The 15,097-nt window shown below is 38.3% G+C and overlaps 1 protein-coding gene across 1 annotated transcript in view; it reads right to left on the bottom strand.

Moving 5' to 3' along the window:
- The window catches only part of LOC109343398 (coiled-coil domain-containing protein SCD2-like), a 22,180-nt gene continuing 7,708 nt past the window's right edge, over positions 626–15,097 (bottom strand). Inside the window, exons 6-17 of the mRNA XM_019581655.1 lie at positions 5,452–5,501; positions 5,330–5,357; positions 4,921–4,995; positions 4,517–4,627; positions 4,366–4,426; positions 4,066–4,182; positions 3,859–3,977; positions 2,877–2,946; positions 2,516–2,557; positions 1,770–1,810; positions 1,279–1,405; positions 626–1,051 (exon numbers count right to left, since the gene is read on the bottom strand). Of these exons, the coding sequence (XP_019437200.1) occupies positions 915–1,051; positions 1,279–1,405; positions 1,770–1,810; positions 2,516–2,557; positions 2,877–2,946; positions 3,859–3,977; positions 4,066–4,182; positions 4,366–4,426; positions 4,517–4,627; positions 4,921–4,995; positions 5,330–5,357; positions 5,452–5,501 (978 nt within the window). The 3' untranslated portion in view covers positions 626–914. The remainder of the gene's footprint in view (positions 1,052–1,278; positions 1,406–1,769; positions 1,811–2,515; positions 2,558–2,876; positions 2,947–3,858; positions 3,978–4,065; positions 4,183–4,365; positions 4,427–4,516; positions 4,628–4,920; positions 4,996–5,329; positions 5,358–5,451; positions 5,502–15,097) is intronic.

Below are 15,097 nucleotides of genomic sequence, written 5' to 3'. Positions count from 1 at the left end.
ATCATTAAAATTGTATTTATCAATGATTTTTTAATTCATTATTATTACACCGATTAGCAAGACCCTTAATTAAATATGATAATTTGCTTCTTTTAAACATTACATAATACTATTTTTTATTTGGAAATTTACACCAACCTTATATGTTGTCATCATACTTAACACTTGAGTTTCATATTACCATTACACTTATTCCTTTTACAACATAAATCTGACATGCTCTATTAGGTAAGAGTATCGTACAATATATTATCTTTTATATAATTATTAATGGATGGGAGAGGAATCTGATATCTTTTTCTTTTGGTGATCACAGAATGTGAACTATTGTGCAATGTCACCTCGATGCAGAGATTGAACACCAATGCAGAAATGGGGAGCAAATGAATGCCTAAAGTTGAATTAAGAAATTTGTCATCTCCAAAACTGTAGAGATTGAACTCCAATGCCTGAATGGGGAGCACTTTGTGCTTTATGCTGCAGAAAACGGATGATTTAACGTCTGAAACAACTTAACATTGAATTATTGAATTTCCAATTCCATTTCTCAAAGGAGCTTTTCAAGTTTTCAACTGATATCAAGATGCTTAAAGACTAAAGGAAAATTAAACCACGCAAATTAATCACCGCAGTTATTATTCTGCAGTTTCAGTTGATTAAGAAAAAAAAAAAAAAAACTGGAACACTGAACTTACAAAATATTTAGTTAAAAGAATGAGGAAAAATTCAGTCTCGCAAGCTATCACTTATTACAACCCACTATATCTCTTGCAACATGAAATATTCTTCCTTTTTACAAGACCCAAATATGATGTTGAAAACATGGTGTGAAGAAAAGAAAACTTATGTAGAAAAGTAGAAAAAAATATACATATAGGACAAAGAATCATTCAAACAAATAAAGGGCTCAGAAATCACGATGAGGCATCAGAATCAGTGGCAGATTTATGATTAGCAACTGAACTTGGAAGCTGGTCAATTCCCTTGCGTGATGCTTCCCAAAGTTGCTGTTCTATACCCAACTTCCTCAACTCCAACAAACCTCGCTCAACTAGAAGGAGCACAATGAGTCAAGAAGTTCAGACAGTAAACATTCAATAAAATAAAATAACATTTAAGTACATAACAACACCCTTCTGTCTCAAAATTTTCTTTACTTGTCTATCTAAAACCAGGTAACTTATCCCTCTGTAATTTCAAGACGTTTCTTTTGACTTGATAGCAAATTTACTATCTTCAGAATCACAAGAGAAGATGATAAGAATAGAAAGAGCTCACCATCAACAGCATCATGTGAAGTTGGTCTCTGCCCACTGCGAGCAATCCAAAACTGAAGCCGCTCTTCCGCAATATCTTCTTCCACACCATGAAATAAAGCTCTTCTCCAGAAATAAGTTAGCCATGCCTGCAAATATTGAAGCTTACAAGTTAAGCATATTAAATTGTATGTGCATATTATATTCAGAATAACCCTACTTTGAATTCAGCTGACATAAACAGGACAGTCAAAAGCTCTGGTTACTTGGGAACTTTCATTTCAAGATTTTATCTTATTTTGAGATTGAGGAGTAACAATGCAAAAAAATCCCTAACAAATAAATCTGACTTGAACAGAAGGAAATTAACCAAAGAACACAAATCTCTATCAAGATAACTGTTTGTCTAAGTCACTTTAACATATGCTAGTAGAAATCAACATGTGTAACATCAATTCAGAACAAGTACATAGTGTGCCCAATATCTGAATCTTCAAAGAACAAGCGACTAACCTCTTTGAAAAGAACATCTTCTTCTTCCTCTTCACTTAATTCTGGTGGAAACAAAGAACAAAAAGATCAACAAAGACTCACCCGGTCATCAAACCAGAACCTTTATATTTGTGAAAGAAGAATGATTAAATGCAGCCATGTCTGTGTAATACAACGAAGGCATGGATACATAGATAAAGGCCACACCTCACATGAAAGTCATGATTGTCACATGGCCCTGTAATATTGCCAAAAATGTTTTTTTTTACGTGTGTCCTCATGTACGCCTTAAAGCCAATTGAAATAAAAAGGGCGGCCCAGTGTATGAGGCTCCCACTTAGTGGGGCCTGGGTAGGATAGATGTATGCAACCTAACCTTGCAAGCGGAGAGGCTGTTTCAAATATTTGAACCTATAACTTCATGGTTATTAAGCAAAAACCTCATCATTGCACCGAGCTCACCCTCTTTAAAGCCAATTGAAATTCAACCAAAATATTTTATTCCATTTATTTAGTAGATGGCTGTGTACATCTACCCTCCTCAGACCCCACTAAGTGGAGCCTCGTGCATTGGGCCGTCCTTTTTTTATTTAGTAGATAACTAAGGGTGATTTTGTATTTCTAAGTGAAGAGGTAACAAATGGCAATGTACCATACATCCTAGACTCTTCTAACATTCTCTAGAGATCTGTAACCCCACAAACTCGCATTTTGCTAAAGCACATGAAATTTAACACCAAAATAAAAGGTGATAACTTATCTCTTACCAAATGCTTCTGAGTATTTAGCATCACCAGGTGATTTGGAATCTGAAAATAATCAATAGAGATTTGAACATTATAATTTAAAAATATGCACATAAACCAAAACTACCTAAAACGGAACACTCATCACCAAAAGGGCATCCAAATAAGACAAATCATAAAACTAAAACATTGCCTAAATTAACCAAATACTAAATCAAATAAGACAGGAAACAGCTCAATTAGTATGGTAAGAGTTGCCCTAACTGCAGGTAGGATATAGACAGAAGTCACAAATCAAAGGAAAGAATAGAGAGTAACCAAACTGATTAGCAAGAATATGAGTAGAAAACTTGAGACTTGAAAAAGAAACAAGAAAACAAACCTAACATGGACTGCCGAATGAAATTTGGGCGTCTATGTTGGGCTAAAGCAAGCACCACAGCATCCTCAACCTGAAAAGTAGAGTTTCATGAAAATATTCTTTTAGAGGTTCAAAAAAGAAAAGGATGAATAGAACACAGAACCCAAAAAATTCGACCAAATTCAACGCACAAGGGTGTGTCATGAGCCAACTCTCCCAGAAGCTTATATTGTTAGGTGAAGGGTTGTCAATGGTTTTTATATTTAGGGAGAAAATTCAAAATCCCTTAAACTTTTGGCCATTTGCAAATAGGAACCATTAGTTTTTAAATCATCTCAATTGACCCTTAAACTATTATAATTATACTAATGGATCATTATACCCATTTTTTGTTTAAGTTACTAATAGATAAAGATGCACGTAAATTTAGATCCAACTTTCCCCAACATAGCACAATCATAATCATTTGTTTTTGCTATTAATTTTTCTTATCTCTCTTCAAATTACTTATTTTATAGAGATTTAATATCATTTACACTTATACCAAAATATATTTTACAAAACAATAGGGTTTACATATCGAACTACAACACTCCATATAAAAGTTGGAAGGTCAAGATTTGTCCACATCATTTTGCCATTAATAACATAAATGATATTGGACAGAAGGATCCATTGACATAATTGTAACAATCTATGGGCCAATTGGGATGATTTAAAAGTTCATGGTAGCAATTTGCAATTGGCCAAAAAATTAAGGGGTTTTAGTATTGTTTTCTCTTATATTTAATATTAGAGAATAGTACTAAGGCTTGATAAATGATGTAAAGCAAACCCTTCTAACTAAATAGAGGTTCGAGATTGAGAATGGTTTTATATCAAACAAAATGTTTGGGTTCTTGAAAACCATGCTTCAGAAAAGCTTTATGCTTTGTATCTAAAACGTCCAATAAGAAAACGTGATAAATAACTGAACAAACAAAGCATTAACATATGAAAGTACCTTTAAAGAAGCAAGTTCCCTCAAACCCATCTCAACTGAAAGCATACTCTCAATGTTTCCTTCCCCAGTGAGATCATTCAAATCACGAACAAGGTTGCTTCTATCTGGATCATCAGCATCTGGTCCATTCTCTTTAATTAGATGTCATTTTAACTATTTAAGAGAGAAATAATTCAGGCTAAATTTTTAGTATCAACTCATGCTCACTTTTGTTCCAAGACTCCTCCTTGGCCTTTTGTCCAGCAGAGATGACAACTTCAAATGGAAGAGGAGCTAGAGAAGACCAATGTTCATGCTTGGATTGTGCTATATCTGCACATATGCCTAGAAAGCATGGAAGTAGCATGCCACGAGAATCATAAGCCATCATATGTTAATAGAAAACAGGTTATTTTCAAATTATGTTGCAAATTATTATATAAGCGGTTATATTTCAGATAAAAAATTTATTAGAGTGAGGATTTTCTCTTTTCTGTAGAAAGTAGACAGCATTAGCAATTTAGTTACCATGTTTTACAGCAAATGCCCAGTAGCGGGCAAGCCAACATCTCTTCAGGACTACTTCCTCCTAAAAAACAGAAAAATAAACTAATCAAGATCAGAGAATATTTGCTTATTAATAGATCTGTTAATTCTCATAATAATTGAATATACAAACCATTTCTTCTTGGGTCAAAATCATTCTCTGCGTCATTGTTCGAAGAGCCTTTGCTTCAGCTTCAGCATCTTGCTGTTGTTCTACAGCTGCTGCTGCATCATCTTTTAGGTTCTGATATTCACAAATTCAAAGAAGATAGCTATTTATAACAGAGGATAATTGACCAGAGTATAAATATATTACAATTAAAATATGACAAGAGAAGGTGAGTCTCGACGCAATAGTAAGGTTGCTTGCATTGTGACCTAGAGGTCATCTGTTCAAATCCTGAAAACAATCTCTTTATTTGCAATGATATAAGGTTGTATATATCAACTCTCCCCAGACCCCACTAGGTGAGAGCCTCGTGCATTGGACCACCCTTTTTAAAATATGAAAAAAATACATGTTTTCTTCAAAAATACCTGAATTTCCACATGAAGGGCCATGACTTCCTCATCTCTCACATCCTGTGTTTGCTGTGCAGCCTTGAGAGCAGCCTGTGAGAAAAATATTGAGTATTCCAAAGACATTCTCCGAAAGAACCAGCATTAATCGGCTTGTTGCTCAAACCCACAATTCAAGAATAAAACTGTAACTGGAAACACAGCTTTATGAACAAAAATGATGATGTTATTATATAACCAGCAGCATAACTGCCTCTGGTTAATGCCCCTACACACAAATATGCACTTAAGTGCACTTCTCAACTATGCAGGGAACTTTTTCAGGATTAAAATTTAGCAGAGCTTGTGTAGTGGGTTACACATCAAAGTTCAAATCATCATTGATTTCATATTTTTGCCACATCTAATATCCACTATTTTGGCATACCTCTCTTTGACGCAAAGCAGCTTCCTTCCTGCAAATATAACACGTAAATCATAACCTAAAACCTGAACAAAATAAATAGTTCTAGTTCCATCATAATATAGTAGAGTTCAAAGCTAGTTTACCTGGTAAGAAGTTTAGCTTCCAGAGATACACCTTCTCCAAGAGAAGCCACCTGCAAAAATCAAAATGAACCAGGACACAAACATGAGCAAACTCAGCACATGGAATGACAGCTGTTGCAAGACTCCATATTTCCGCATTGAGATTTTAGACAGTAGAATAATGATTTAGTTATTGCAGATTGTATCATTATGAGGACGGACTATTCTTTTCTTTAGATGTAACTTCTATTGACAAGTAGTTTTTTGCTTAAGACTATAATAATGTGAAGACCATGTACAGTTGGCATTAGCAGAAATAATATTCAGAAATATTCTCTCACTTAAGTTGGAATAACAGCTCCCAATCACTTAGCGGACACATGCTCAGCTCCCTTCCTGACCGCCATTAATCCTAATCAATTGGTCCTCTCCGCCACTTGTTGAAATCGTTTACTTGAATTCACAACAGCTGTGTTATTTCAAATGTTTGTTCCATCTTCGTACAAGGGGTAGCTGTTTTAACTGCAACCTATTTGATAAATTGGTTACACTATCATATCCTCGGTAATTACAGTCTTGTATGTACAATTCAAGCAATCTCCTTGAACATAGTTTGGGAGATTCAGGAAGGCCGTGGAGTCCTTAGGATACAAAAAAGTCTGGGTAATCATACTCTATTCTTTGAACAATCATAGGAAGGAAAAGGGGTAAGCAAAGGTTGGATCAGGCCAAATCCGACCAAAATTCAATCCAATGTAAAGAGGTTGGATTGGCTTGGATGAAACTAGTTTTAGACCTAAAATCCAACCCAGCAAAACATGGGTTGGATGGATCAATTGGGTTGGCTGATAATTTACATATTCAGCCTGCTTCCTATAAAAATAAAATTTGTCATGTTTCCGGTTCAATTTAAGCCTTGTTTTCAATCCATTTTACAACATTATTTTTTAACAACATTAGTCCATCATAAACATACCAAAATACCAAATATGGCTTAACCAATAGTTAAATCTTCAAGCTATCATAAACAAATACCAACTAGTACAAACCAAAATACAAAATAACAACATAAACCTAATCTTTGGCTCTTTGCATTCAGGGTTTTGACATTTTGCTTAGTAGCTTAGACATCTATTGAATTTATATATCATTATTTATTTTAAATATAAGAGGTCGGGTTGGATAGGATATGAAAGTGTAAATCCAATGCTCGAATCAAAGTCTATTAGATTTTGATTGGATTGGATCAGGTTTTATCCAATAGGTAAAAAATTCAATCCAAATAGATTGGATCATTGGGTTGAATCAGATCGGATTACCCAATCCATGCTCACCCATAAGAAGGAAAGCTCATTATCTTACTTGTGTATGTTGATGATATCATTATAGTTGCGGATGATTTGATTGAGAAAAGGTTAGCAATCGAATTTGAAACAAAGGATATTAGAAGGCTAAAGTCCTTCCTTGGGATATTAGTTGCTTACTCCAAACCAGACATTTTTATTTCGCAAATGAAATATGTGTTTGATCTTTTAGTGGGACTAAAAAGCAGGGCTGTAAGGCTCCCAGTGTACCATATTAGACCAACTGATGATATTAGATTAATAATTGTAATCAGCTTTTGCTAATCAAAGCTTAGTGTATGCAGTTTGCCTTATTAGTCTTTTAGCTTAGTCTTCTAGTCTGTTAGAATAGAAGCTTCTAGAAGAAGGGCAGTTACAATTATGTAACTGCCACATGCCTTGTAACTGCTTCTATAAGTAGAAGTTGCATCTTGTATTCATTTCAACAATTACAAAATAACAATCAAAACAGAAACAGTTACTCTTCTCTCTTTCCTTCTTTTCTCTCTCCTTCGATTTATCCTTCTTACATGGTATCAAGAGCTTTTATGGCCAACGCCGCCGCTGATCCTCCTCCTTCCATGGATTCTCCACCAAATTCTTCCACTGTTGCACCAGTTCAAGCCATAGCTCCAGCTCTTTCTCTTCCGGTGCCAATTACGAAGCTGAGAGAAAAGAACTACCTCACATGGAGCCAGTTCATGTTAGTTGTTCTCAAATCCAATCGTGTTCTTAGGTTGCTGAATCCAGAATTTCTACCTCAATTCCTCACAGAAACAGATCGTATTAATCATCGCATCAATCCTGGATTTTTGAGCTGGGAAGAACAAGATCAAATCGTGTTCTCCTAGATTCTCAACTCAATCTCTGAATCTCTGCAACCACGAGTTATAGGTTGTACTTCTACCTTTCAATTATGGCATGAATTACATTCTTTTTGTAATACACATACTAAAGCTTGTAGTCGTCAACTTAGGGAACAACTTCGTGGAATTTCTCAAGGATCTAATTCAATTTCTGATTATTTCTCAAAAATTAAAATGCTTACTAATTCTTTAGCATCAATAGGAACTCCAATTTCATTAGAAGAACATGTTGATTGTGTTTTAGATGACTTAATGAGGCATATCACACTGTTATCACAACCATTGAAAGTCAAGTTCATCCTCCTTCCATTAATGAATTGGAATAGTTCTTGCTTACATATGAGTCTAGGTTGGTAAAGAATAAACATAAAACTATTTCTGATGCACTATGTACTAATGTTGTTGCTGCTGAACCACCATCACCTGCTTCTATGACTCACACTGCTCCATTTCCACCATCTCATCCATCTTATCGTGCAAGTTTTCCCTCAACACCACATGTACATGGTCATTCTGGACAGATTCATAGTGGTTCTCATGGTGGAGGATTGTTTAACAACCGTGGTAGTCATGGTGGAAGATCCTCAAGCAGAATTTCCACCAATTTATGTGATTGTTGCAACAAATATGGTCATGATGTGGCCTGGTGCTACTATGCACCATATGATCCTTCCTACACCATGCATCATTCTTATGGACATAACAATGTTGACACTTATCCACATTCAAGTCCTTATCCCTCTCACATGCACTATCCAGCTCCTCCTACATCTGGTTATGCCCTACCATCTCCTCCCACAAGGCCAAGATCATCCTTTCATTCCTACACTCATTCAAGAACTGCTTACAATCAGCATCCTAAAAGAGCTACTAGACTTGACTCATCCTATGCTCATCCATCTCCTTATGCTATGAATATCACACACACTAATCAAGACTCCAGCAAGCCATCTTTGTGGTATCCTGACTCAGGTGCAACAAACCATCTCACTGTTGATCTCTTATTTCTAGTTGAACCAACTGAACAGTTTGCCTCAGATCACATTTACATGGGTAATGATAACAAAGCTACTATTACAAGTTATGGACATGCTTATTTTCAGTCTCCTTTTAATTCTAAAGTGTCTATGTCCTTACATAACTTGCTTCTTGTTCCTACAATTACAAGGAATCTTATTAGTGTTCTCAGTTTCTAGGGATAATCAATGTTTTTTTGAATTCCACCTAATCATTGTTTTTTGTCAAATCTCAGGCTACTAAGTAGGTGTTTCTTCAGGATTCTCTCACTGCATAAGAGCTCTATGCTTTCCACAATCTTCTGTCACCTACTTCCTTACATTGTAATTTTAATCCAAGGTTGTCTTTGTATGCAAATAACACTATTTCTTCTGGTTCTAGGAATTTGTCTTCATACTTATTTTGGCACTATAGACTAAGACATGCCCATGAGGCTGTTGTTAAGAGTGCCCTTCAACAATATAATATCTCACATTCTAATAAAACTAGTCTTGATTTTTGTAATGCTTGTTGTTGTGCTAAAGCTTATAAACTATACTCTCCTGCATCTACTTCCATTTATAGTGAACCTTTTGATCTCTTATACCTAGATCTTTGGGGTCCTGCACCTATTCATCCAGGATCAGAGTTTAGATATTATTTGTCTATTGTTGATGCACACACCAAACATACTTGGATTTATCTCCTAAAGAAAAGGTCAGACACACTACACCTATTCAACATTTTATAAAACTGGTTCATACTCAGTTTCACCTAGATATCAGAGCTATTCAAAGTGATTGGGGAGGGGAGCTTAGACCATTTACTAATTTTCTCAACTCATTAGGGATAGTTCACAGAGTCTCATACCCTCACACTCATCATCAACAAGGGATTGTTGAGAAAAAGCATAGGTGTACACTTGCCACACTATGGGTCTTGTTTGCTCATTATTAGTAATGGGCTCATTAGTCATAGGTGCTCTATCACTGCCCCCTCCTGCGATAACATCCTTGTCCTCAAGGCATAGAGAAGGAAATTGACGTTTGAGTACTTCTTCATCTTCCCATGTGGTCTCCTCTACAGTCCTATTTTTTCACTTAATCAACCATTGCCTCTCTTTTTGTCCCTGGTTCAAAATTTCTCGTGACACCAACATTGTTTCTGGTTCATCGATAGCTTCGAAATCTATTTCCAAGTCAGCCGGTAAAACAACTTCCATCGCATATTCCTCCACTGCCTTTTTAGCTGCAAAATGTGAAAAACGGGATGCACGCTAGCTATATCGGGTAACTTCAACTTGTATGACACAACCCCGACCCGTGCTAGTATTGGGAATGGCCCGTAGTAACGTGGAGCTAACTTCTGATTTATCCTTCGAACCACAGTCTGCTGTTTGTGAGGCCGCAACTTGATAAATACCCATTCTCCGACTTCAAACTCCAAGAATTTGTGCTTCTTGTCCGCATATTTTTTCATTTGTTGTTGAGCTCGCAATAAATGATACTTAAGTTGCCTTAAGGCTTCATCTCTATCCACCAAATCTGTTGCCACTGTTTCAACTCTTGTTTCTCCTTCAGTAAAGTGTAACAACGGAGAAGGGGCCCTCCCATAAACCACTTCGAAAGGAGTTTTCCATGTTGATCCGTGATACGTGGTGTTATACCACAACTCGGCCCAAGGCACCCACTAGGACCAAGTTTTGGGCTGTTCCGAAACAAAACACCATAAATACGCCTCTAAACATCGATTAATCACCTCGGTTTGGCCATCTGTCTCCGGATGATAAGTGAAGCTCATCTTCAGTGTTGTCCCCTGCAAACGGAACAGTTCTGTCTAGAATAAACTCATAAACAGAGGATCCCTTTCACTTACTATTGATTGCGGAATCCCGTGAAATCTGACCAACTCCTTAGCAAATACTTCAGCCACCTTCCTAGCTGTATATGGGTGCTTAAGTGGTAGAAAATGGCTATATTTGGATAGCCTATCTACTACGACAAAAATGGCCTCAAACCCCTTTGACTTCAGTAGTCCCGTGATGAAATCCAGTGAGATGTCTTCCCAAGTTCGATCTGGAATTGTTAGCGGTTGTAGTAGCCCGGTTGGAGACGTCGCATCATACTTTTGATGTTGGCAAGCATCACATTTTCTAACAAAATCCTGCACCATTTTCTTCATTCCAACCCAGTACAAGTTTCCAGCAATGTGTTTATAAGTCCGCAAAAAACCTAAGTGTCCTCCGGCAGGAGAAGAGTGGAATTCTGTCAACACCGTATATTAAGATTAGATGTTGTTGCCAATACCAGCCTACATTGGAGATAGTGTCTCCAATGTTGCACCGCCAAAACAAGAGCCATCAATTCTTTCTCATATGCCGACTTGCATAAATTGTTTGGAGATAGAGCCTTATTGAAGTAAGCAATGGGTTGTCGATTCTACACTAAAACCGCCCCTATGCCCTTCCCTGAAGCATTACATTCTATCTCAAATGGTTGGGTGAAATTCGGCAATACCAACACGGGGGCACGAGTCATCACTCCCTTCAATTCCTCGAAAGCCATCAAGGCTGCCGGGTTCCAGTGAAACCCCTCTTTCTAGGTTAACTCTGTTAGAGGCTTGGCGATTTTTCCATACCCCACAATGAACTTCCTATAATAACCTGTTAATCCCAAGAAGCCCCTTACTCCCTTCACATTGTGTGGTATTGGCCATTCCACCACACTCTTAATCTTTTTCTGGATCCACTGTCACTCCTTGTTTGGAGATTAAATGGCCATGATACTCCACCTGTCGGCTTCCAAACACACTTCTTTTGATTAGCCATAAACTGTTGGTCCCACAATATTTCCAAAACTGCCATCAAATGTTCCAAATGTTCCTTCCATCCTCTGCTATATACCAAGATGTCATCAAAAAAACGAGAACGAACTTCCTTAGATGAGGTTTAAATACCTGATTCATGGTAGATTGAAATGTTGCTAGGGCATTGGTCAATCCAAACGGCATAACCAAGTATTCGTAATGACCTGCATGCATTCGAAAGGCTGTTTTATGCACATCTTCTTCCTTCACACGTATTTGATGATATCCCGACTTCAAATCCAGTTTAGAGAAATAAGTCGCTCCATGAAGTTCATCCAGTAATTCTTCCACTACCGGAATTGGATACTTATCCGGAATAGTTACTTTATTTAGCTGTCTATAGTCCACACACATCCTCCATGAGTTGTCCTTCTTTCTTACCAATATGATTGGACTAGAGTAAGCACTCGAGCTATCTCGTATGATTCCTTGCTGTAACATTTCGCGCACCTGTTTTTCGATTTCTTCTTTGTGATGATACGGGTACCTGTAAGGTCTCACAGTAACTGGCCCTGCCTCCTTTTGGAGCTCAATGGAATGAACGATGCCCCTGGATGGTGGTAACCCCTGAGATTGCCTGAAAACTGTCAAATACTCTGCCAGAACTTGCTCAATTTCCCTCTGTTTCTCTGCTGGCAGCCTTGTTTTCTCCCTTGGTGCACTTGTCTCAGTCTTTTCTTGCATCAAGCTTTGTAGTGACGCTACAGTTTTCTCCCGATGCTTGGCATGTTCATGCCTCTGTCCTTGTAACACAATTTTTTCTCCCTTCCAACAAAAGCTAATTGTCATTTCTACCCAATCAAACGTCACCTTCCCAAATCTCTGCAACCACGCTACTTCTATAATCATGTCTAAGTTTCCCAATTCCAGCACATAGGATTCTACTGTTGTCTGAAAGGCTCCCAACTGAATGTCTACCTTGCATTTACCCCTGTAGCCACCTTATGCCCATCCCCCAGCTTTACCCCCATAGGTTTTCCTTGCTCCACTGCTAATTACAATGTTGTTACCACTTGGGGATATACGAAATTGTGGCTAGCATAGCTGTCAATCAACAATATAACTAATACTCCATCAATTTTTCCTTCCACTCGAAGTGTTGTCGGGGGAACTCCACTTCGCCGTTTTGTCTCCATCACACCAAAACCCCCCCATGGAACCGCAGTCCAGACTGGATTCTTCTTCTTCATCTCCCTCTCTAACTTCAATGGCAACAATTTCGCCGACTTCATCCACTGTTTCATCATCTCCCAATATAATTAATCGTAACTGCTTTTCTGCACACTGATGAAGCGGATGATATTTTTCTCCACACTGGAAGCACAGCCCTTGAGCCCTTTGATTCATCAATTCGGCGTAGGGAAGGTGTTTGGTGCCCCGGTTGCGATCATTGGAGAATGGTCTTCTCCCTTCGTTGTTGTTGGACGATTCCCGTGTTGAGGAGGGTTACAGGTGTCGTTTTGGAAATTGGGGGAACCACTGAATTGATTTCCCTTCATGGGCCCAGGCCCAAAGCCAATTTTTCCTGGGTTGGAGGTTTCACCCGCTCCAGTTCCTACCTTGTCCTCATAACCCGGATTCCAACTCCTATTTCCTTTCCATCCTCGCATTCCTCCCGTCCCATTGCTACGGAATAAAGATGCCCCACCCAGCTCCGCTTCTACATCCCGAGCAACCTGCATCGTCTGAAGACGATTCACCGGATTGAACGTTCGAACTCTCAGGCGGATTTTTGGACAAAGACCGCCGAGGAAATAGCCCAAGTATTGTTCCTCCGGTAGCCTACCTACTTGAGACGAGATAAACTCAAACTCCGACACATATTCCTCCACGTTTCCTGTTTGGTTGAGATCTTTGAGTTCTTCGAATGGGTTATCGCACCGATGACCACTGCAACGATCAACCAAAGCTCTCTTTATCCTTGTCCTGGTTAGATCATTTTCAGTTGCTCGTAAGAGGTTAAACCAGTAAATGGTAGCCCCTTCCATGCTCAACTTGGCCAGCCTCACTTTTACCTCTTCTGGTGCCCCTTGGACTTCAAAGTAGGTCTCCGCTCTTGTAATCCATCCCACTGGATCCTCACCGTCAAAGGTGGCAACTCTACCCTTTTAACGACCATCTGATACTCCATCACTGATTCCTCCCGATGGACCGTGTTGGTGCTCTCCTTTGGTTGAGTATGAAATCTCACAAATTCTTCGATGATGGATTGACGAAATTCCGCCATGGATTGTCTCACAGTAATCTTCATTGTTGCCATTCGCTCTTCCAATGTAGTCATTCTATCTGACATCTTTGATGGCATGGACAACTACTCCCGTACTTAGCTCCGATTTCGCATCCGGCAAGTCGGACCAATGATAGAAACAGAAGATGTAACAGTGTTTTATATATATATTGTGGAATTATGAGCTTAAGAGCTCTACAAGAGTATGTAAGAAAACAGAAAAACAAGTATTCCAAAGTCTAACACTCCTCTAGAGAGTATTTCCCCTTCTCTAGCCTTACCACCTATTTTGTCATAACAGAATACCTCTCCCCCTCATACCAGACTTCTCTATATTCCCGGAAATAGTGCCACCTCATTCCCTTGTAACTAACGTTCTTTTTCTCTCTCCCCCTGGCCCACTTTCTTTCTTCTGGTGTACACTTGCCACACTATGGGCCTTGTTTGCTCATTATTAGTAATGGGCTCATTAGTCATAGGTGCTCTATCACTTTTCTTAAAGTGTTTGGATATGCTTGTTTTCCTCTATTGAGACAATACAGAAGTCATAAGCTTGAATTCAGGTCCTCTAAATGTACCTTTCTTAGTTACTCAGCCCATCATAAAGGGTACAAATGTATGGCAAAAGATGGCAGAGACTATATTTCTAAGAATGTTATATTCAATGAACACAATTTTCCCTATGCATCAATAGCCTCTACTTTGTCCAATTCTGAATTATCCTATACCCCTATGTCATCTCTCATACCTTAACTCATTATTCTCCACAAAATATTTCCTCCATTAATTATACTGTTAACATGGCACCTCACCCTCTTGTTATTCCTGCAACTTCCCCTAGTCATATTCTTGAGTGTCCTTCCGTGTCTAGTACTGAAAGAGTCTCTCCTTCATCCTCAAACCCACCCTTACAATTATCATAGTCTACTACATTAGAGTCTTCTTTTGTCCCACCACCTACCATTGTTCCTAGGTCTACTCATCCAATATAGACTCGTTCCAAATCTGGTATTGATAAGTCCTTCATTCCTAGAGTTCCTAGGGTATTCCCTAGGTAGTCAATATTGCACTATAGCGCTGCAATAGCGGACTGTAGCAGTGTTTCAACGATTACCCGCGACGCCATAGTGGATAACGGTGCAGATGGCCGTAGCGCTACACCAAACTACTTCACATATTAACCATTCATCAAAGGAAGGGATCCACTTACTCCAAGAGTAAGTGGAAAAAAGTTACTCCACATCTTAACCATTCATTCTAGGGAAATCCAATGGTTAAGATCCACTCATTAATTCAAACCATTGGATTTCCCTAAAATGAATGGTCAATAAGTAGAGTAGTTTTTTTCCACTTACTCTTGGAGTAAGTGG

The sequence above is a fragment of the Lupinus angustifolius genome, chromosome LG03 (genome assembly GCF_001865875.1).
Source record: "Lupinus angustifolius cultivar Tanjil chromosome LG03, LupAngTanjil_v1.0, whole genome shotgun sequence".
Classification (NCBI taxonomy): domain Eukaryota; kingdom Viridiplantae; phylum Streptophyta; class Magnoliopsida; order Fabales; family Fabaceae; genus Lupinus; species Lupinus angustifolius.
The sequence above is the reverse complement of the archived record's forward strand: the minus strand, read 5'-3'. Positions and strand labels throughout refer to the sequence as shown.